Source organism: Caretta caretta, chromosome 23, assembly GCF_965140235.1.
Source record: "Caretta caretta isolate rCarCar2 chromosome 23, rCarCar1.hap1, whole genome shotgun sequence".
Classification (NCBI taxonomy): domain Eukaryota; kingdom Metazoa; phylum Chordata; order Testudines; family Cheloniidae; genus Caretta; species Caretta caretta.
Window position 1 is genome coordinate 1,718,672 of NC_134228.1, and position 22,055 is coordinate 1,740,726.

A 22,055-nucleotide genomic window follows, 5' to 3' on the forward strand; every position below is an offset into this window, starting at 1 on the left:
GTTCAATCCTTGAGGGGGGCCATTTAGGGATCTGGGGCAAAAATTGGGGATTGGCCCTGCTTTGAGCAGGGGATTGGACTAGATACCTCCTGAGGTCCCTTCCAACCCTGAGATTCTATGATTCTATGAAAGAGCGATGCATGCGGGCTGAGCCCTCACAACTGAAGGCAATGAAGAGCGACATTGTGATGCAGTGAGCTGTAGCCCACGAAAGCTTATGCTCAAATAAATTTGGTAGTCTCTAAGGTGCCACAAGTCCTCCTGTTCTTTTCATGCAAAAGGTCTCTTGGAAGGAATCGTTACAAAGCTTATAATCTCCGGAGTGTGGTCATCCTATTTGTATAAATGTATCACTCTTGTGTCTGAAACTAGGAATATGAAATATAACTCTGAGGGCCTATTGTAATTATGCAAAGTGTGGGCCACTAATGGTGGTCTGGAATCTTGATGGCTCCCATTGACCAGGACAATTGACTGTAGATGGCTGTTTACTGCCCTTTCCCCGCCCACCTGCTCTGGGGAGAGGCTTGTTGGCAATCAATAATCAAGGCTCGGCATAATTAGTGGGGGTCTGACCCACTCCAATTTATTAGCTAATTCAAAGAGCGCAGCTAAGCCAGCTTCTGTGGGTGTTAGCACGGGAGTTACCTGAACAGTGACCAAACCTATGAAACCCTGAAACTGGGCCCTGCAGCCGTGAGGTTCAGAGAACCTGCCTGCAGCCTGGCCCAGCTCCACCCCAGACTGCTGTGACTGATTTCCCACTGCACAGTCCGGGCTTTGCTGCTTATTCAGCATCTCCCGGTTGCGTGTGGTTTGCACACGGCTTACTCCATCAAGAGAACAGCGCGCTGGCTTAAAAGACTGCCTCCTAGTGCGAGCAGCAAGCCATTATTAAGCATCGTGCTACTCTGGCTAACGGACTAGCTACGAGGCCTAGCAAGAGACTGACCCGTCAGTAAATAGACTCTTGGAGCAGCCATGGCCAAGTGCGGGAGAGGGGTGGGTGTGTGTGTGTGTGCAAAGCAAAGGTGTCAGGGAGCTGTGATTCCCTTGCCCAGTGGGGAAATACAAGCTATCCTCTACCCGAAGTGGGACTTTCACACAGCCAGATCCCCCACTGGCTCCTTTTTCGGATAGGGCCAGTTCTCCATCTAATGAAGGTCTGGTTCCTTTGTGTTTCTCCCTCCCCCAGGCTGCCCCGAGAAGTCCCGTCTGTTTCCGTGGGGCGGCTAGCGCGGGACCAGACAGATCTCGTAGCTGCAGGGCAGGGCGGCGAACCCGATCAGCTTCGGGGAGATGTCGATGTCTTTGGGCTCGACGGGGGAGCAGAAGCGGAAGTTTTGCAGGATGCTGGTGAGGAAGAGGAAGAGTTCCATGATAGCCAGCATCTCCCCGAAACAATACCGTTTCCCTAGGAGAGAAGACAGAGGAGGCGTCATGGGCTGGCCGGAGCAGGGTTCCGGGGGCAGGTGAGAATCTGGGAGGGGGTCTCACCCCTTGTCCCAACTCTGCCCCAGCCTGGAGCAATGGGGATTGTTGGGGAGATTGGGCACCATTCGTTTGAAGATCTAAAGAGGGGAGGCCGCATTACTTTGCTGTGCTGGGAGGGGTTAATGAGGCAGATCTTTGAGCTATAGACAGTCACTGACTTCGGGAAAGCGGCCGGACGCTCTGAGCACTGCAGCTGGGCAAATAACAGGGGAGAAAAGTCCCCCTGCTCTGTTCAGTGATCCTGACCTGGGACGGACTGCGAGGACCCAGGAGGATGGAGAAATAGCACACTCAGGATGGAGATATTACCATCTGAATGGATCACTGTGATCATCTCGCCTGACCTCAGCAAAGCACATACAGGAGAATCTCACTCAGTTACTTCCGCTACTGAGCCCAGTAACCTGTGTTTAATTAAAGCATCTCTTCCGGAAAGGCAGCCAGCCTGGATCTGCAGCGTCCAAGCGATGGAGAACGGCCCCCCCGCCCGACTCCTGGGAAGCTGTTCCGGGGCTAATTCCCCCCAGTGTTAAAAATTTGCACTTTAATTCGAGTTGGAATTTACCACCAAGCTTCAGCTTTTGGTCTTTGGCTCCCGTTCTGCCTTTGCTAGATTAGGGACCCCGCTGCTGTCAGAACCCAGTTCTCCTCCCAGGCGGTGCTGATAGACCGGGATCAAGCCACCCCTTAACCTCCTCTCCACTCAGCTCCTGGAGTCTTTCTGTTCGGCAGCTTTTCCAGACCTCCAATGCAGCCTGCTGCTCTCCTCTGAACCCTTTCCAGTTTGTCAGCACCTTGTGTGAGGCGTGGACACCAGAACTGGACACGGTGTCCCAGTCCCGGTCTCACCAATGCTGCATTCAGAGGTAACGTCACCGGTCTACTCCTGGGCCATGTTCCCCATGGCTCCCTGGGCAGGAACACGCCTGATCGCACCATTGGGAGACTTGTATTCACTGGTGTGAGGAGCAAACGATCGAGCCAAAACGAGAAAAAGAACCAAGCAACTCCTGTGGGGTGGCCCACAGATGATAATGACCCCAGGTGTGTCTGTCGGCCTCACCCGAGTTCAGGGCACCATTGTGCTAGGCTCTGGACAGACCCACAGGGAGAGACAGTCCCTGCCCCAAAGAGCTCACAAGGCCCTGCTTCCCCACGGGACTTCAGTGCACACTGACCCCTGCGTGTGTGTGAACAGCCCCCTTGACCGCAATGGAGTGACATTGATTTACACCAGCTGAGGATCTTGCCCCACTGACTCCAATGGAGTGGCACTGATTTACACCGCCTGAGGATCTGGCCTCACAATTCTCCGTACACAAATTCAGCTCAGCAAGGTGAGGTCTAGCAGCCGGGGGGCTGAGCCAGGCCTAGATCTCGCTGCTTGGGACGCTCGGAACCAAGCTCTGCTAAGGGATTCGTACCTATTGAGAAGGGCACGAAGGCGTCGCTCTTCTTAAACTGGCCGTCCCCATCCAGGAAATGGCTGGGGTCGAAGGTGTCGGGGCTGCTGAATTGCGTGGGGTCATACAGCACGGATCCCAGCACCGGGTACACCTCCGTCCCCTGGGGGAAGAGACGGTGACAAACAGCAACGATTAAACGCCGATAACCCACAGCACTGGATGCTGGGGCACAATTCAGGGTCATTCTAACCATGGGAGGAATTTGCAATACAAGCCGATATCAAAATTCAAGTGGCCAGGAGAGGCCAGCATCCAAGGTTCATATCTTGTGTCTCCAATGCCCTCTGCTCTGGGGACTGCACGCTGCTCCTCCCAGAGTGGGGAAGGGAACCCAGGAGTCTGGATTCCTCGTTTTCACCACTGAACCAGGCTGCCCCTGAATGCAGCTGTTGTCCAATACTTCAACTATAAGCTCTGTGGGGCAGCGTCTTTGCATTCTGTGCATGTACAGCCCCGAGCGCAGTGGGGTCTGGTCCGTGACTGGGGCTCTTAGACACTCTGGGAATACCAACAGTAAGTACAAGACACACTGGGCCAGATCCCCAGCTGATGAACCGAAACTGATCAGCACTAGCTGCGCAGACCCCAACCGAGATCAGGGCCCCGTCGTGCCGGGTACTGCACCGACATAGTGAGAGACTCTCCTTGCCCCAAAGAGCTCCCAGTGTAAATAGACAAACAAAAGCTCATTAACTGCATGCAAGTTAATTTAACAGATGGGGGAAACTGAGGCACAGAGTGATGTCCAAGGTCACATAATGAGTCAGTGGCAGAGCTGGGAATTGGACCCAGACAATGGGTAGGAGGGAAAGTGAGTCGCCCGAGGTCCTGTAGCAGAGCTGGGAACAGACACCAGGTCTCATAAGCCCCTGTCTGGTGCCCAGCCCACTAGACCACACGACTTCCCAGAGGCTGGCAGAGAACCCAGGCATCCTGAGCTCCAGACCACCACGCTGCCTGATGTACCACCTTGCTTCTGTGCGGAAAGCAGACACTGGGGCAATGCTGAGCCCAACCCAGCCATGGGGCGGGGCGGGGGACAGACGCCCCAGGGGCCTACCTTGGGAAGAGTGTATCCCCGGAACTGGGTGTCCCGGGTCACCCGGCGCGCCAGGCCCATGGGGATGACGTCACAGAACCTCTGGAACTCGTGGATGACGGCATCGGTGTAGGGCATCCGGCTCCGGTCCTCCATGCTCGGGGCGCGGTTCCGCCCGATCACCCGGTCGATCTCCTCGTGGATCCTCTCTGCAGAGACGGCAGCACGGCTCAAAGGGGGGCCCTGTGCGAATCCGGATTGACCCCTGGGGAACCGAGATCAGAATCTGGCCCTGCCCCCCCTGCAGTCAGGGAGTGACTCTGGATTGATCCCATGGGAGCTGAGATCAGGATCGGGCCTGACCCCACTGCAGTCAGGGAGTGACTCTGGATTGGCCCTGGGGGAACCGAGATCAGAATCTGGCCCTGTTCCCACTGCAGTCAGGGAGTGACTCTGGATTGATCCCATGGGAGCTGAGATCAGGATCTGGCCCTGCTCCCACTGCAGTCAGGAGGTGACTCTGGATCAGCCCCAGGGGAACCGAGATCTGAATCCAGCCCCTGGAATTGGAATCGGAAATAGCCACAGTGACCCGGCGTTCCCTGACTGTCGGCTTCCTTTCAATCACGATGGAGTGACACACACAGGACCCTGCTCCCATGTCAAACTCGCTGCCGAGCTGTGACTGTCCGGCCCCATCCGGAGCTGGTGTAGATGGAGGAACCGCTGCTGCCCTCAGCAGAGCCCGGCCGATTTACACCGGCTGAGGATCTGGCCCTTTGTGTTTCCTTTGTTCCCCCCTTTCCAGTTACCTTCGATCTCCGGGTATTTCAGCAGCAGGAGGAATCCATAGCGCAGGGTGGTGCTGACGGTCTCTGTCCCAGCGAAGAAGACATTGAACGCCGTCATAACAATGTTCTTCAGGGAAAACTCAGAGGAAGGATTTTGCTTTTCCTTTGAAAGACCAAGAAAAAAAATGCCAGGATGCTTGTGAGACCTCTGGGGATGTGGCTGGGAACAGAATCTGGCCGGGACTCCCTTACACTGTATAGACGCCAGGTCAGCACCCATGAGTGCGAGGAGCTGCACGGATCCCAGCCGAAATCAGGGCCCCCGTTGGGGCGGGAGATAGAGTGAGGGACAATCCCTGCTCCAAGGAGCTTACAGTCTCAGAGGATGGCCCTCCATCCCCATTGTATAGGTTGGGAAACCGAGGCACAATGCAATGCTGTGATTCGACTAAGGCCACATGGCGGTCAGTGACAGAGCCCCGATTTCCTGAGTTTCAGCCCAGTGCTTTCACCAAAGCCCATTGTTCCTAGCCATTTATGGGGCTCGATTTCTCTGCCCCAGGGGGTTTGAGGCCTGAACCGACCCCGTTACAAGTTGAACCCCTGGTTATAATCAGGCCGTTTGGTCTCTCAGGCCTGATGCTGACCCCACTGAGTCGTCCCCTCCGGCTACTGCCGGTACCTGCTGCATTTTGACGAGGAAGCAGTCGATGAAATCCCGAGGAGCGCTGGGGTCCAGGGTCTCCTGGTTCGCCTTCACCTTCCTCTCGATGAACTTTTCCAGCCCTGCCAGCTCCTTGAACGCTTTGCGCTGGGGGCCGGGCAGGTAGCGCATGGTGTCCGAGAACATCTCGTAGAGCTGGGGGGCATGGAGAGCAAAGACCCCACTGAACTCAGGGTGGGTTGAGAGCTGATCTATCTCTCTATATCTATCCCCATCTCCATCCCCATTCCACCAACCTATCTATCTATCTATCCCCAGCCACCCCATCTATCTATCTATCTATCTATCTATCTATCTATCTATCTATCTATCTATCTATCTATCTATCCCCAGACACCCCTGTATCTAATCTATCTATCTACCTCCATACCCCCACCTCTATCTAATCTATATCTATCTATCCCCAGACATCCCCTCTATCTATCCATCCCCAGACACCCCCATCTATCTATCTATCTATCTATCTATCTATCTATCTATCTATCTATCTTTAACACCATTATAAATGTTGGGGGCAAAGCGGGGTTTGGGGGAGAGGCTGGCAGCTCACGACCCCCGCCCCCATGAAATAACCTCACAATCCTCTGAGGGGTCCCGACCCCCAGTTTGAGAACCCCTGTTCTATCCCCACCCCACTCCTCAATCTATCTACCCATCCCCATACATGTCCCCCCCTTTCCCCATTCACACTGTCCATCCCCCGACATTCCCCTTTATCTATTTCACACCCATCACTGCAGATCCCAGGTTTTCCTCTTCGCTGCCCCCCCAGCATTCTCGCATCCCCCTCCGCTCCCCTAGCTAACTGGAGCCCCCCCCGCTCCCCGGGGCAGGCAGGTCTCGGAGCCGTGGGACGTGGCCTGGGCCCCCCCTCCCCCAGCGTACCTGCCCCCAGGCCGTGGCGGTGAAGCGGAAGCTCTCGGTGATCATGTAGAGCAGGGAGAGGAACTCCTTGTCCTCGTAGTCGAACCGGTCCCCGAAGACCACGGAGCTGATGACGTTGGAGACCGTGCGGCTCAGGAAGTAGGTGGGGTCAAAGGGCAAACCTAGGGGGGTACAGCCAGCGTTGGGTGGGGCACAGGTGAGCCGGGGGGCTGTGCCACGGACCTATCTGCTGCCACAGCCCCCGTGGTCCCCAGGGACCCCCCTCTCCATGATCTCGCAGCCGCCACCTGCCATGCGGACACATGCCTGTAAGCTCCGCCCTGGGCAAAGGGACCACGAAGCCTAGAGGTGAAGACCGGACAAGTGCCCCCGAGACAACAATGGCGTCGGTGCCCCACTCCGGTTCCCAGGACCATGGCATCTCAGCACTGCACCATCTTCACCCGACTCCCGACCCCCATCTCGGCAGGACCGGGGGTCTGTCCTAAGTGAACAGAGATCTCCTGAACGCCTTGCTCGAGCCCTGCTGGGATGACCCGTGCCTCAGTTTCCCCACCCGCCTAATGGGATAATGCTCCCAACCTCCTTTGTAAGCCGCTTTGGGAGTGATGGACAAACCCTGCTCTGAGGTTAATTGGTGTGGGGTGGAGACACGGCTGATTAACTGCCGCTGGGGGGCCGGCCTCATTGACCCCAGTGGAGCTGCGGCCTGTTCACACCAGCTGGGGGGCTGGAGCCCCCCGACTCAAGTGGCCCCGGCACCGGAGGAACAGGACACTGACCAACCTTTCGTGCCCCGCAAGGCTTCCAGCAGGAAACGAGTCTCCTCCAGGATCCGCTCCTCGATGCCTCGCTTCCCCACCCCGAAGTTCCTCAGCGTGGTGATGGAGAATCGGCGCAGCTGCTTCGCTCTCTCCCCGTTGCTGAAGGCCACTCCTGGGGCGGATGAAAGAGCAGAAGGAACCAAATGACTGGAGGGTACCTAGCGTGACGCCAGTTTTTTAAAAGGGCTCCAGAGGTGATCCCGGCAATTACAGGCCTGTAAGCCTGACTTCGGTACCGGGCAAACTGAACAAAATCGTCAGACACAGAGATGAACATAAATTGTTGGAGAAAAGTCAACATGGTTTTAGTAAAGGGAAATCATGCCTCACCAATCTACTAGAATTCTTTGGGGGATCAACAAGCATGTGGACCAAGGAGATCCAGTGAAGATAATGTACTTAGATTTTCAGAAAGCCTTTGACAAGGTCCCTCACCAAAGGCTCTTAGGCGAAGTGAGCTGCCATGGGATAAGAGGGAAGGTGCTCTCATGGATCGGTAACTGGTTGGAAGATAGGAAACAAAGGGTAGGAATAAATGGTCATTTTTTAGAATGGAGAGAGGTAAATAGTGGTGTCCCCCAGGGGTCTGCCCTGGGCCCAGTCCTATTTAACATATTCATAAATGATCTAGAAAAAGGGGTAAACCGTGAGGTGGCAAAATTTGCAGATGATACAAAACTACTCAAGATAGTTAAGTCCCAGGCAGGCTGTGAAGAGCTACAAAAGGATCTCACAAAACTGGGGGACTGGGCAACAACATGGCAGATGAAATTCAGCGTTGATAAGTGCAAAGTAATGCACATTGGAAAGCATAATCCCAACTGTACATATACAATGATGGGGTCTGAATTAGCTGTTACCACTCCAGAGAGATCTTGGAGTCACTGCGGAGAGTTCTCTGAAAACATCCACTCAACAGGCAGCGGCAGCCAAAAAAGCCAACAGGATGCTGGGAATAGTCGAAGAAAGTGACAGATAATAAGACAGAAAATATCACGTTGCCTCTATATCCATCCATGGGACGCCCACAGCTTGAATCCTGCGTGCGGATGTGGTCGCCCCATGTCGAAAAAGATAGATTGGAATTGGAAAAGGTTCAGAAAAGGGCAACAACAATTATTAGCAAAAAGAAAAGGAGGACTTGTGGCACCTTAGAGACTAACCAATTTATTTGAGCATAAGCTTTCGTGAGCTACAGCTCACTTCATTGGTATCCGATGCAGTGAGCTGTAGCTCACGAAAGCTTATGCTCAAATAAATTGGTTAGTCTCTAAGGTGCCACAAGTCCTTCTTTTCTTTTTGCGAATACAGACTAACACGGCTGTTACTCTGAAACAATGATTAGGGGTATGGAACGGCTGCCGCATGAGGAGAGATTAAGAAGACGGGGACTTGTCAGCTTGGAAAAGAAACAACTCGGGGGGGGGGGGGGGGATAAAATACGGGTCTATAAAATCATTAGGGGTGTGGAGAAAGTAGATAAGGACATGTTGTTTACTCCTTCTCATAACACAAGAACTAGGGGTCACCCAATGAAATGAATAGGCAGCAGGTTTAAAACGAACCAAAGGCAGTATTTTTTCACACAACGCACAGTCAACCTGTGGAACTCCTTGCCAGAGGATGTTGTGAAGGCCAAGACCATAACAGGGTTCAAAAAAGAACTAGAGCAGTTCATGGCGGATACGTCCATCAATGGCTATTAGCCAGGATGGGCAGGGATGGTGTCCCTAGCCTCTGTTTGCCAGGAGCTGGGAATGGGCAACGGGGTGGATCACTTAGCGATTCCCTGTTCTGTTCATTCCCTCTGGGGCACCTGGCACTGGCTACTGTCGGAAGACAGGACACTGGGCTGGATAGACCTTTGGTCTGACCCGGTCTGGCTGTTCTTGTGAGGACTCAAAAGTTGACCACCCCTGAGTTTTGAAAGTTTACTGAGGTTTTTTCCTTTGCGGGGTGGGGGTGGGTGGAGAGAGAAAGCAAGTGCAAAAGGCCAAATGAAATGTGGGGAGGGGGATTTTTTAAAATGGTTCCCCCCCCCCGAAATGAGAATCCCTCCCCACATTGAATTTGGACCCGCTCCCCGGATCGACGCCTGAGCTGAGACGCTCCCTATCTGCAGCCTGGCGGAGCGGTGGATCCGTCTCCCAGGAGCTAACAGGAGGGAGGCTGCTCCCTGCCTCGATCGGTGGTTGCATAAAGCCAGATACTGCCAGGATTTCTGGGAACAGCCCAGCCAGCCCCGCCTCCGCTCTGCCCCAAGCTATTGGGCACGTCCCCAGACGGAGCGGGTCGGGACTGAGCGACTCTGCCCCGGCCGGGAGCTGCCCCCTCTGCGCCCCCCGGCTGGCTCCCCTCCCGCGCACGCGACTGACCGTAGCCCTGGGCGATCCAGTCGAAGGTGGCTTGTTTCCCGCGCCCGCTGAAGTCCTCGGCCTGGTCCAGCAGGGCCTCCTTCACCGCCTGGTAGCCGCACAGCACCACCACCCGCCGGGGGCCCAGCTGGAGGGTGTAGACGGGGCCGTAGCACTCGCTCAGCTGAGACGGAGACGCCGTGTGGGATGGGGGCATGGAGCGTCGGGGACACCCAGACACGCGCCCTGCCCCCCCGCGTTCCCCACAGCTGCCTGCCTGTCCCCCACTCCCCGCCTCTCCCCTCCCTGCCACCCATCCCCCCCTCCATGATCCTCCGCCCCCCGGACACACCAATCCCTGCACCTCTGCTCTCACACAGCAAAGCCCCTCTGCCCCCCCTCCAGCCCTAGTGCCCCTCCCCCAACACACCAGCCCCAGAGATACCCGGGGTCGAGCTCGTCACAGAACTTAATAAAGCTCCTGCAGGCTGAGCAGGTCGGCGGCTCTGAGGGGGCATCGGTGGGCACTGGAGAGCCCCTCGTGGGGTCAGGCCACCCGGGACGTCCCGGGAAAAGCCCACCTACCTTCATGAGCGACTTGCGCATGTTGCTGAGGTCGACCTGCAGCAGGTTCCCGAGGAGGGGCAGCGGGAAGGGCCCCGGGGGCATTTCCCCCCGGCCCTGCAGTTGCCGCCAGGTGGAGAGGAGCAGGAGGCAGGAGAGGCAGATGACCAGGAACAGGCTGATGGCTCCCAGGGGATCCATGGCTGGCTGGGAGCCTCCCCCGATCCGCTGCCCTTCTCCCGCGATCCAGCGCTGCGGGCGGTTATATAGCCGGCCAGCAGGGACCCTGGCATCGGTGCCTCTCTTGCGTAAGCCACTTGTGCAACTGAGGCCTGGCTTCCCTCCAACCCCGGGGTAGGGCTGGTAGAACGAGGGATTCAGGATTCCCGGGGCACAGAGGCTGGAGCAGGTTCAGTTTGTTTGTCCGTCTCCCGTCGGGCCACCCCCATCTTGACCAAACACCAGTGCTCGGTCGGGGGGCAGATGAGGGCGGGGGGTGGGGGGTTTTGTTGGATCATATTGAAGAAGTTCTGTATTAAAATCACAAATGAGTTTGATTCCCCATAGTTTAAATTCCAGGGTATTACTAATTAAGAGGTCTCTTGGTTTTTGGTACTGTTTCTCTCCCTCTAGGTGTGAAACTTGCAAGCTGCTAATTGTGTTAGTACTTTCTAAGACAGAGTCTGTTCTCAAAGCAATTCACAGAGAGAGAGACTCAAAGCAATACTCTGTAACAACAGAAACAGCACCCGGAGACTTTCATGCCCTTTTGTTGTATTAACAATTGTAATTAAAATAGAGATAGAGGATGTATGTGGATGGATGCTTGGTGTGGATAATAACTGAATGATCAGGGAGGTGCCAGCCTAAGAATCCAGTGTCCATCGGCTGAAGAAGGCGTCAAGTGGAAATAACCAGAGGACCCCCGGAGGGCAGACTGGTTATAACTATAACTAACTGCTTACTATGATTCTTTCTGTATTCACAGTAAATGTGGTATTTTGCCTTTTTCCCTTTAATAAGATCCTGCTGGTTTTTATTTTATTGGTACAACAGTTTGATATTGGACACCCGAGTCTGGAAACGCTTCAGACAAAGACATTGGGCTGGAAGGAGCAACCAGTCCCCCCGGAGCCTTCCATTTTCCTGGGCTAAACTGGCCCAGCTCTTGGAGGCCTTGTCTGCACCAGGAGTTACGCGGGCTTTGCTTCGCGGCTGAGCTCTGGGCTGCGGGAGGTGTAGGGGAAGCCGGTGGAATTCGATCCAAGAAGGCAGAGGGCAGACAGGCAAGATAGACTGTGAAGTTATTCCCCAAGATGGGCCCTGAGTCATCTCTAGAGCTGGGCGAAATGTTTTCAGCCCATCGTAAATTTGCCCCAAAGGGCCTTTTTCAGGGCACCAAAACTAGTCACAACTTTGGATCCCATTCAGCAACTAGTTCCAGCCACAAAAAAACTGATAAATGCCTCGACTTTTCCTTTCGAAAGGATACTTTGTTTTGAAATGGAGCTAGATTTTTATAAAAAACAAAAAAAGGGTTAATAAAAAAACAACTGAAAAATTAAACAATGAAAACTGGACAAATTGCGTTTCGGATCAAAAGCTAACCTGAGAAAGGAACCGAAAAACGTTTAAAACGGCAGGTTGGTTTTTTTATTTCAGTTTGGGTGGTTTTTGGTCTGGGACAATTTATTTGTCGGGTTTTTGTTCTGGTGAGAAACGGAAAGAAAAAAACCCTTGGGTGACTGAATGTAAACCACCCGAGTTACACCCGCGTGAATGGAGTTACTTCAGACTTGCACAGACATAACGGAGAGCAGAATTTTCCCCAGGAGCATATTCCTCCAGGCTGTCAACAACGGCGGCTGTGAATACCGGGCAACAAAGGGGAAAGAGGGAGTTGCATTGCAGGCTTTATTTAAAAGGGTGACCAGTGGAGGTTGCCCTGACAGTAACTGAGTGACGGGCGCACACTCCAGTGAGAGACAGCGGCATGGTCAGATTCATCCCAGTGCAGAGAGCAAGCCCAAGTCCTGTCACCCCCACGTGAATGATCGCCACCCCATCTGAAGTCATATGCCAGTCGGATGGTACAGCCATGGGAAAAGGGTTCTGTTTAAAAGGGAAGCTGTCGAGTTTGGGGCCTAGCACAAACATTCACCTCCAAATTCACCATTAAAGCTGCGGGACTTCAACGCAACTCATTTCCCCCACCCCTCCCGAAACAGCCTGAACTGATAAGCCCCAAAATTGGACTTTGGAAAGATACTGTGAATTTTGAAATTTGGCTGGCAACAGATTTGTCTGCCCTGAAATTCCACCTGTTTGTAAATCACCCCCCCCCCCCCAATCTTCACAAAATCGAAAGATCCCCAAAGTTTCACACAATCTGCAAGATGCTTGGAATGGAATTGTAATCACAAGAGAGTCATAGAATCATTGAATATCAGGGTTGGAAGGGACCTCAGGAGGTTATCTAGTCCAACCCCCTGCTCAAAGCAGGACCAATCCCCAACTAAATCATCCCAGCCAGGGCTTTGTCACGCCTGACCTTGAAAACTTCTAAGGATGGAGATTCCCCCGCCACCCTAGGGAACCCATTCCAGTGCTTCACCACCCTCCTCGTGAAATAGTTTTCCCTAATATCCTACCTAGACCTCCCCCACTGCAACTTGAGACCATTACTCCTCGTTCTGTCATCTGCTACAACTCAGAACAGTCTAGATCCATCCTCTTTGGCACCCCCTTTCAGGCAGTTGAAAGCAGCTATCAAATCCCGCCTCATTCTTCTCTTCTGCAGAGTGTGTCTGTGTGTGAGAGACTGAGCCCTGGTCTACCCCACACCGTTAGGTCGACATAAGGCAGCTTATGTCGGTCTCGTTATGTCAGCGTCCACACTACAGCCTGGTCCCACAGATGTAAGTGCCCTCCTACGCCCACAGACACCGCATCCTTTACATCAGCTGTCTTGTCAAGTTCATGGCAGGAGCAGTGAAATTGACAAGAAGGTCCCTCCCCTCCAACCCCGCTCCTCTGCAGAGCTGGGTGGCTGGACACTGCTTCCAGCTGGGAGCCGGGGTGAGAAGCCTGAGCGGCCCCTGTGGGAGCCGGGCAGCCTTGTGAGCTGTGAAATGGACAAGGCTGCCTGGCTCCCGGCGGGGAGTGGGCTGGGGGAGGCCGAGAAGCCCCAGGAGGCTTGCTCCTGCTCCTGACGGGGAACGGGGAGCAGAGCAGGGGAACAGCCCGTCGGGAGCCTGAGGGGCAGCTGGGCTCCTGGCAGGGAGCTGCCAGCAGAGCAGACAGACCGGGCTCTCAGCCCCCCCAGCCACTGCCCCTCTTAGGCGGGGGGGAATCGCCCCTGGTGAGGGTCGGGTGGACATGACCATGGCTGTAAGTCGGCCTACTATAGGTTGAGTTAGGAGTGTCGTGTAGATGTACCCTCAGAGACAGTGTCTCATAGGGGAGATCTCATTCCCTTGTGCAGCTGGAAAACAGCAGCCAGATTCCCCCAGGAGATTCACCCTCTTGGCTCCTTCTCCTGATGGGTGCAGTTCTCAACATGATACATGGCCAGGTCTTTCCTTCCCCATCCCCAGATTTGGCCCTTTCCCTCCCTCCCCCAGGCTGCCCCGAGAAGTCCCGTCTGTTTCCGTGGGGCGGCTAGCGCGGGACCAGACAGATCTCGTAGCTGCGGGGCAGGGCGGCGAACCCGATCAGCTTCGGGGAGATGTCGATGTCTTTGGGCTCGACGGGGGAGCGGAAGCGGAAGTTTTGCAGGATGCTGGTGAGGAAGAGGAAGAGTTCCATGATAGCCAGCATCTCCCCGAAACAATACCGTTTCCCTAGGAGAGAAGACAGAGGAGGCATCATGGCCCGGCCGGAGGGTTTTTGCTCGTTTCTTTCCGACACAAACAATTTAGCGACATCGTGGTCACATTTCTCCGATAAAGGTGCCAGTGAAGAATTACCCCTTCCACTCTGTTTAATGATACTGAGCTCAGATGGACTGCGAGGACCCAGGAGAACAGAGAAATAACATGCACGGGTCCCAGATTCTCTGGCCAGAAGGGCCTATTGGGATCATCTAGCCTGATCTCTGCCCAGCACACGCCATTCAGTTTCACCCAGTTACTCATGCAGTTTGCCCAGCAACTTGTGTTTAATTAAAGCATCTCTTCCGGAAAGGCAGCAAGCCTGGATCTGCAGCGTCCAAGCGATGGAGAACGGCCCCCCCGACTCCTGGGAAGCTGTTCCAGGGGCTAATTCCCCCCAGTGTTAAAAATTTGCCCTTTATTTCGAGTTGGAATTTATCACCAAGCTTCAGCTTTCGGTCTTTGGCTCCCATTCTGCCTTTGCTAGATTAGGGACCCCGCTGCTGTCAGAACCCAGTTCTCCTCCCAGGCGGTGCTGATAGACCGGGATCAAGCCACCCCTTAACCTCCTCTCCACTCAGCTCCTGGAGTCTTTCTGTTCGGCAGCTTTTCCAGACCTCCAATGCAGCCTGCTGCTCTCCTCTGAACCCTTTCCAGTTTGTCAGCACCTTGTGTGAGGCGTGGACACCAGAACTGGACACGGTGTCCCAGTCCCGGTCTCACCAATGCTGCATTCAGAGGTAACGTCACCGGTCTACTCCTGGGCCATGTTCCCCATGGCTCCCTGGGCAGGAACACGCCTGATCGCACCATTGGGAGACTTGTATTCACTGGTGTGAGGAGCAAACGATCGAGCCAAAACGAGAAAAAGAACCAAGCAACTCCTGTGGGGTGGCCCACAGATGATAATGACCCCAGGTGTGTCTGTCGGCCTCACCCGAGTTCAGGGCACCATTGTGCTAGGCTCTGGACAGACCCACAGGGAGAGACAGTCCCTGCCCCAAAGAGCTCACAAGGCCCTGCTTCCCCACGGGACTTCAGTGCACACTGACCCCTGCGTGTGTGTGAACAGCCCCCTTGACCGCAATGGAGTGACATTGATTTACACCAGCTGAGGATCTTGCCCCACTGACTCCAATGGAGTGGCACTGATTTACACCGCCTGAGGATCTGGCCTCACAATTCTCCGTACACAAATTCAGCTCAGCAAGGTGAGGTCTAGCAGCCGGGGGGCTGAGCCAGGCCTAGATCTCGCTGCTTGGGACGCTCGGAACCAAGCTCTGCTAAGGGATTCGTACCTATTGAGAAGGGCACGAAGGCGTCGCTCTTCTTAAACTGGCCGTCCCCATCCAGGAAATGGCTGGGGTCGAAGGTGTCGGGGCTGCTGAATTGCGTGGGGTCATACAGCACGGATCCCAGCACCGGGTACACCTCCGTCCCCTGGGGGAAGAGACGGTGACAGACAGCAACGATTAAACGCCGATAACCCACAGCACTGGATGCTGGGGCACAATTCAGGGTCGTTTTTAGCCATGGGAGGAATTTGCAGCAAACGCAAATATTAAATTGCAGGAGCCTGGTCAGGCCAAAATCCAAAGTTCACGTCTTGGCACGTGTCTCCCAACGTCGTCTGCTCTAGCTACTGCCCTCTGCTTCTCCCGGAACGGGGAAGGGAACCCAGGAATCCAGACTCCCCGTTCTCACCACTGAACCAGGCTGCCCCTGCAGATTAATACTTAAAATTTAAGCTCTGTGGGGTGGTGTCTTTTGTGGCTATTTGTACAGCACCGAGCGCGGGGGGCTGGGGGGGTCCTGGTCCGTGACTGGGGCTCCTCGGCATAATGGGAATACAAAATGTAAATGTGAATAATACTGGGCCAGGTCCTCAGAGGCTGTGCCTATGCTCATGTACACCAGCCGCGGCGCTGGCCTATACACTATACCCAGCGTGAACCTCCTGGCTTTCCGCACCCACAGTGTGGATTTTAAGGTGGCACTGGAAGTCAGGCTCAGAGTATTTATCCACATCTATGAATGTTATTATTAGGTGTATTACGGTACCGCCCCAGACTCCCCAGCTGCCATCAGAGCCCCGTCGTGCTGGGCACTGGACAAAGGGAGCGATATTCCCTCTACCAAAGAGCTTCGGTGTAAATAGAAAAACGGTGGGGAACCATTAACACCATTCGTTAATTTAACATGTGGGGGAAACTGAGGCACAGGGCGATACCCTAGATCACACGCCGAGCTAGTAGTCGAGCTGCGAATAGAAACAAGGTCTCCGGTGCTGTGCCCACTAGATCACACGACTTCCTAGAGGCAGCATCGGGCCCGGTCCACCGCCTTGTCTGTGGCACTGTGCCGGAATCCAGAGAGAGCGACAATGCTGAGCCCGACCCAGCCATGGGGCGGGGCGGGGCGGGGGACAGACGCCCCAGGGGCCTACCTTGGGAATAGTGTATCCCCGGAACTGGGTGTCCCGGGTCACCCGGCGCGCCAGGCCCATGGGGATGACGTCACAGAACCTCTGGAACTCGTGGATGACGGCGTTGGTGTAGGGCATCTGGATCCGGTCCTCCATGCTCGGGGCGCGGTTCCGCCCGATCACCCGGTCGATCTCCTCGTGGATCCTCTCTGCAGAGACGGCAGCACGGCTCAAAGGGGGGCCCTGTGCGAATCCGGATTGACCCCCGGGGAGCTGAGATCAGGATCCGGCCCTGCCCCCCCCCGCAGGCAGGGAGTGACTCTGGATTGACGCCGGGTGAACAGAGCTCAGAATACAATCCCGGGCATTTCAGTTTGCCATAGCCACACTGACCCAGCATTCCCTGACCGTCGGCTTCCTTTCATTCACACAGGACCCTGCTCCCATGTCAAACTCGCTGCCGAGCTGTGACTGTCCGGCCCCATCCGGAGCTGGTGTAAATGGAGGAACCGCCGCTGCCCTCAGCAGAGCCCGGCTGATTTACACCGGCTGAGGATCTGGCCCTTTGTGTTTCCTTTGTCCCCCGTTTCCAGTTACCTTCGATCTCTGGGTGTTTCAGCAGCAGGAGGAATCCATAGCGCAGGGTGGTGCTGACGGTCTCTGTCCCAGCGAAGAACAAGGTGAATGCCGTCAGAACAATGTTCTTCAGGGAAAATTCAGAGGAAGGATTTTGCTTTTCCTTTGAAAGACCAAAGGGGAAGAAAGGGACTTTTGAGAGAACTCTGGGGATGTGACTGAGGGCGCAGTACAAAAATGGAGCAAAAGACAATCCCTGCTCCTAGGCGCTTACAGTCTCAGAGGAGGGCTCTCCATCCCCATGTACAGGTGGGGAAAGTGATTTGACTAAGGCCACATGGTGGGTCAGAGCCCAGATCTCCTGAGTTCCAGCCTGGTTCCGTCTCCCAAGCCTGTTGTTCCTAGCTATCTATGGGGCTCCATTTCTCTGCCCCAGAGGGTTTGAGGCCTGAACCGACCCCATTACAAGTTGAACCCCTGGTTATAATCAGGCCGTTTGGTCTCTCAGGCCTGATGCTGACCCCACTGAGCCATCCCTTCCGGCTATTGCCGGTACCTGCTGCATTTTGACCAGGAAGCAGTCGATGAAATCCCGAGGAGCGCTGGGGTCCAGGGTCTCCTGGTTCGCCTTCACCTTCCTCTTGATGAACTTTTCCAGCCCTGCCAGCTCCTTGAACGCTTTGCGCTGGGGGCCGGGCAGGTAGCGCATGGTGTCTGAGAACATCTCGTAGAGCTGGGGGGCACAGAGAGCAAAGACCCCACTGAATATGGGGTGGGTTGAGAGCTGATCTGTCCATCCCCGGACACACCCCTCTGTCTGTTGAACTCTGCCCATTCACACTGTCCATCCCCCGACATTCCCCTTTATCTATTTCACACCCATCACTGCAGATCCCAGGTTTTCCTCTTCGCTGCCCCCCCAGCATTCTCGCATCCCCCTCCGCTCCCCTAGCTAACCAGCACGCCCCCCCCCCCCGCTCCCCGGGGCAGGCAGGTCTCGGAGCCGTGGGACGTGGCCTGGGCCCCCCCTCCCCCAGCGTACCTGCCCCCAGGCCGTGGCGGTGAAGCGGAAGCTCTCGGTGATCATGTAGAGCAGGGAGAGGAACTCCTTGTCCTCGTAGTCGAACCGGTCCCCGAAGACCACGGAGCTGATGACGTTGGAGACCGTGCGGCTCAGGAAGTAGGTGGGGTCAAAGGGCAAACCTAGGGGGGTACAGCCAGCGTTGGGTGGGGCACAGGTGAGCCGGGGGGCTGTGCCACGGACCGTCTCCCCTCCATGGATCCCACAGCCTGCCGAGTCACTCCTGTCCCGCCACCTGCCGTCTTCACACGTGTCAGTGGGGGAACGGTCCTGCTATGGTGGGGAACTTTTCTGGCGCACGTGCTGCCCCGGGGGAATGGGCTGGCCACAGGATCCGGGTCCCCGCTCCCACTTCTTTCACCCTCCCACGCAGCAGAGTCCTCGTAACCCCGACAGGGCTGGGCCCCGGATTCTGGGGGGGCTGCACCCTGACTCTGATCGTGGTCACTTCGGAGAGGGGCCAGGGTGTCCCCACTGCGGGGTCCTCGCTCCACACCAGCCACTTCCCCGACCCACGGAGCCGTGCATTACGTTCAAACCAAATACAAACCGAATTCAACACCTGGAAAGAGCTCACGCGCCGGCCGGCTGTGGGATGTGAGACCAGTTCACCGCCTTTTCCTCTCCTATCCCGGCTCTGGCCCCGTGGCTCCCCCTCGGCATGGCTGCTCCAGCTCCCCAGCTCTGCCTTTCCCCTTAGCTCTGCCCTCCTCTGGTTCAGACAGCTCCCGCTCACACGGAGGATGGACTCCTGGGCTCTTGACTCCCTCATTGGCTGGCCTGCCCCGTCAATCAGGCTGACCTTGAGCAGTGGCCTCTCCCCACTGGCCTGGGGGACTGTCAGTCTCAGGATCTTGATTTCTCATCGGACCTACCCCTTTATTTTTGTACCGGGAGAGAGCCACCAAAAAATGCACTGCGTGCCAGTGTGGGGGGCCGATGGTGCCCCGGCACCTGGCTGAAGGGTACCTGGAGGCCCAGCCCCACGGCACCGTGCAGAGGCAGCGAGGTGGCGTGGGGGAGAATGAGCCCAGCCCCTCATCTGCTTCCCCGTCACCCAGAACACAGCGGATCCCAGAGCAACCCCAAGCCGCGTGCGGTTTACAGGAGTGTCCACGAGAGATCAGCCCACCGATGTGCAAGCCTTAAACACGCAGTTACAAAGTTCTTCATTCGATAGCCACAAACACTTTTTCTGCCTCGCACTGAGATTCGTTTGCTGGCCCAGCTGTTTACCTGGGTGTTCCCCTTCCCCGCCAGACACGCAGGCAGCTTTACACATGTCCTGACACCTCAAATACACCGTCTATGTAATACATCCTATAGTGGGGTCCTGCGAATCGGGGCAGAGCAGGGAGTTGAGCCCATGCCTCCTAGGCGAGAACCCCACTCGCTGGCCTGCGGGGTGAGCACTTCCCCGCTCTGTGACTCAGTTTCCCCACCTGCACAATGGGCGTTATGACACTGACCATCTTTACAAAGGTCCACAGGTAAGAACCTCGGCTGGTGTAAACTGGTGTCAAGGTCAACAGAGTGATGACAATTCACAGCAGCTGGGGGTTTGGCCCCACTGACTGTCACGGAGCTATGGGCAGTTCGCACCAGCTGGGGGTCTGGCCCCATTGACTGTCACGGAGCTATGGGGGTTCACACCAGCTGGGGGTCTGGAGCCCCCCGACTCAAGTGGCCCCGGCACCGGAGGAACAGGACACTGACCAACCTTTCGTGCCCCGCAAGGCTTCCAGCAGGAAACGAGTCTCCTCCAGGATCCGCTCCTCGATGCCTCGCTTCCCCACCCCGAAGTTCCTCAGCCAGGTGATGGAGAATCGGCGCAGCTGCTTCGCTCTCTCCCCGTTGCTGAAGGCCACTCCTGGGGGGGAAGGAAGCAGACCATGGTGCAGGGGGCCCGGGCAGGGTACTGCCAACGGCGGCACAATGCAATCAACCACGAGGGGACGCTAACGAGAACCCGTTCCCCAGGCCGGTCCTGCCCCGAGTTGGCCTGCGGATTTATTTTATTCGCTGTATCATGGGGGCAGCTGGCGGCCGGGACCCCACGGCATTAGGTGCTGAACAAACATAGAACACCAAGAGCCAGTTCGCGCCCTGGGGGGGGATGGTGCAGAATTTCCTGGAAACCCCGTCCCCCTTGCTCCCCCCGTCCCCCTCCCCCACCGCACTTTCATATGTCTCTGCGGTCTCCACTTTTTCATTTTTTATCCCCTCGTTCCTTAACTTCCAGGCTGTTTTCTCTGGAAACAAATGGAAACAACACCAAATGAAATAGAGAAGGGGAGGGAATTTTATTGATTCCCCCCCCAAAGGAGAGCTTTTGCCCCTAAAAAATTGCCTTTGGACCCGCTCTACAGTTGGGCAACTGAGCTGTGACGCTTCCCTTGCGCGGCCTGGCGAAGCGGAGCGGTGGATCCGTCTCCCTGGACGTAACAGGAGGGAGGCTGCTCCCTGCCTCGATCGGTGGTTGCATAAAGCCAGGAACTATTTCCGGGATTGCGAGGAACGGCCCAGCCAGCCCCCTGCTCTGCCCTGCCCCAGGTTTTGGGCACGTCCCCCGATGGAGCAGGTCGGGACGAAGTGACTCTGCCCCGGCCAGGAGCTGCCCTCTCTGCGCCCCCCAGCTGGCTCCCCTCCCGCGGACCGTAGCCACGGAAGATCCAGTCGAAGGTGGCTTGTTTCCCGCGCCCGCCGAAGTCCTCGGCCTGGTCCAGCAGGGCCTCCTTCACCGCCTGGTAGCCGCACAGCACCACCACCCGCCGGGGGCCCAGGTGGAGGGTGTAGACGGGGCCGTAGCGCTCGCTGATCTGCCAAGGACACGGAGATGCCATGAGACGCGGGGACAGAGCGTTGGGGACACGCAGAGACGCTCCCTGCCCCTCCTCGCCCCCCACAGAGCAACCCCAAGCCCCAGGCTTCACCTCTCCCCCCTCCTATACACCAACCCCTCCCCATCCACCCACCATCCCCTCCCCTTCTACAACCCCGTCCCATCCCATCACCTTTCCCTTCCCACGCCCCCCCACCCCATGATCCCCCTCTCCTCACACCCCTAACCCTTGCCCCCCCCCAGCCTGCCCTTCCTCCATGCCCCAACTCTGCCCCCCCCCACTATCACCTGCGCTTCCCCCCTGCGCAGGTCCCCCTCTCCACGCAGCGATACCCGGGGTCAAGCTTGTCACCGAGAATTATTAAAAGTTCCTAAAGACTGAGCAGGTCGGAGGCTCTGAGGTAGGGTTGCCAATTTTGGTTGGACGCATTCCTACAGATTTCATCACATGGCATAATCTTTAATGAAAGTTTAATCTTTAATTCCTGGAGACTCTGGGCCAATCCTGGGGGGTTGGCCACATTATCTGTGGCACTGTTGAGGGCTCAGGCCGCCCGGGCGCCCCGGGGACGTCCCGGGAAAAGCCCACCTACCTTCATGAGCGACTTGCGCATGTTGCTGAGGTCGACCTGCAGCAGGTTCCCGAGGAGGGGCAGCGGGGTGGGCCCCGGGGGCATTTCCCCCCGGCCCTGCAGTTGCCGCCAGGTGGAGAGGAGCAGGAGGCAGGAGAGGCAGATGACCAGGAACAGGCTGATGGCTCCTAGGGGATCCATGGCTGGCTGGGAGCCTCCCCCGCTCCGCTGCCCTTCTCCCGTGGTCCAGCGCTGCGGGCGGTTATATAGCCGGCCAGCAGGGACCCTGGCATCGGTGCCTCTCTTGCGTAAGCCACTTGTGCAACTGAGGCCTGGCTTCCCTCCAACCCTGGGGTAGGGCTGGTAGAACGAGGGATTCAGGATTCACGGGGCACAGAGGCTGGAGCAAGGTCAGTTTGTTTGTCTGTCCTCCCACCGGGCCACCCCCAGTTTACAGCAGGGAAGTTTTTCCAGTGGTTACCAGATGTGCCCGTTCCTTTGGGGTACGCTGTGGGGGGGAGGTTCTGTAATTCTGTTAACATACTG

General features: G+C 56.2%; 2 protein-coding genes across 2 annotated transcripts; both read right to left on the reverse strand.

Annotated features, from left to right (window-relative positions):
* Positions 1 to 551: 551 nt before the first annotated feature.
* LOC125628085 (cytochrome P450 2A13-like) lies at positions 552 to 10,358 on the reverse strand. The gene is made up of 9 exons (XM_048832830.2): positions 10,163 to 10,358; positions 9,599 to 9,761; positions 7,186 to 7,335; positions 6,400 to 6,560; positions 5,473 to 5,649; positions 4,812 to 4,953; positions 4,021 to 4,208; positions 2,919 to 3,060; positions 552 to 1,414 (listed from the first exon to the last, which is right to left on the reverse strand). The coding sequence occupies exons 1-9, from the start codon at positions 10,340 to 10,342 to the stop codon at positions 1,233 to 1,235; spliced, it is 1,485 nt and encodes a 494-aa protein (XP_048688787.2). The 5' UTR covers positions 10,343 to 10,358; the 3' UTR covers positions 552 to 1,232.
* Positions 10,359 to 12,041: 1,683 nt separating this feature from the next.
* Positions 12,042 to 21,759, reverse strand: LOC125628084 (cytochrome P450 2A13-like). The gene is made up of 9 exons (XM_048832829.2): positions 21,531 to 21,759; positions 20,752 to 20,914; positions 19,816 to 19,965; positions 18,057 to 18,217; positions 17,571 to 17,747; positions 17,036 to 17,177; positions 16,460 to 16,647; positions 15,312 to 15,453; positions 12,042 to 13,983 (listed from the first exon to the last, which is right to left on the reverse strand). The coding sequence occupies exons 1-9, from the start codon at positions 21,708 to 21,710 to the stop codon at positions 13,802 to 13,804; spliced, it is 1,485 nt and encodes a 494-aa protein (XP_048688786.2). The 5' UTR covers positions 21,711 to 21,759; the 3' UTR covers positions 12,042 to 13,801.
* Positions 21,760 to 22,055: the final 296 nt, after the last annotated feature.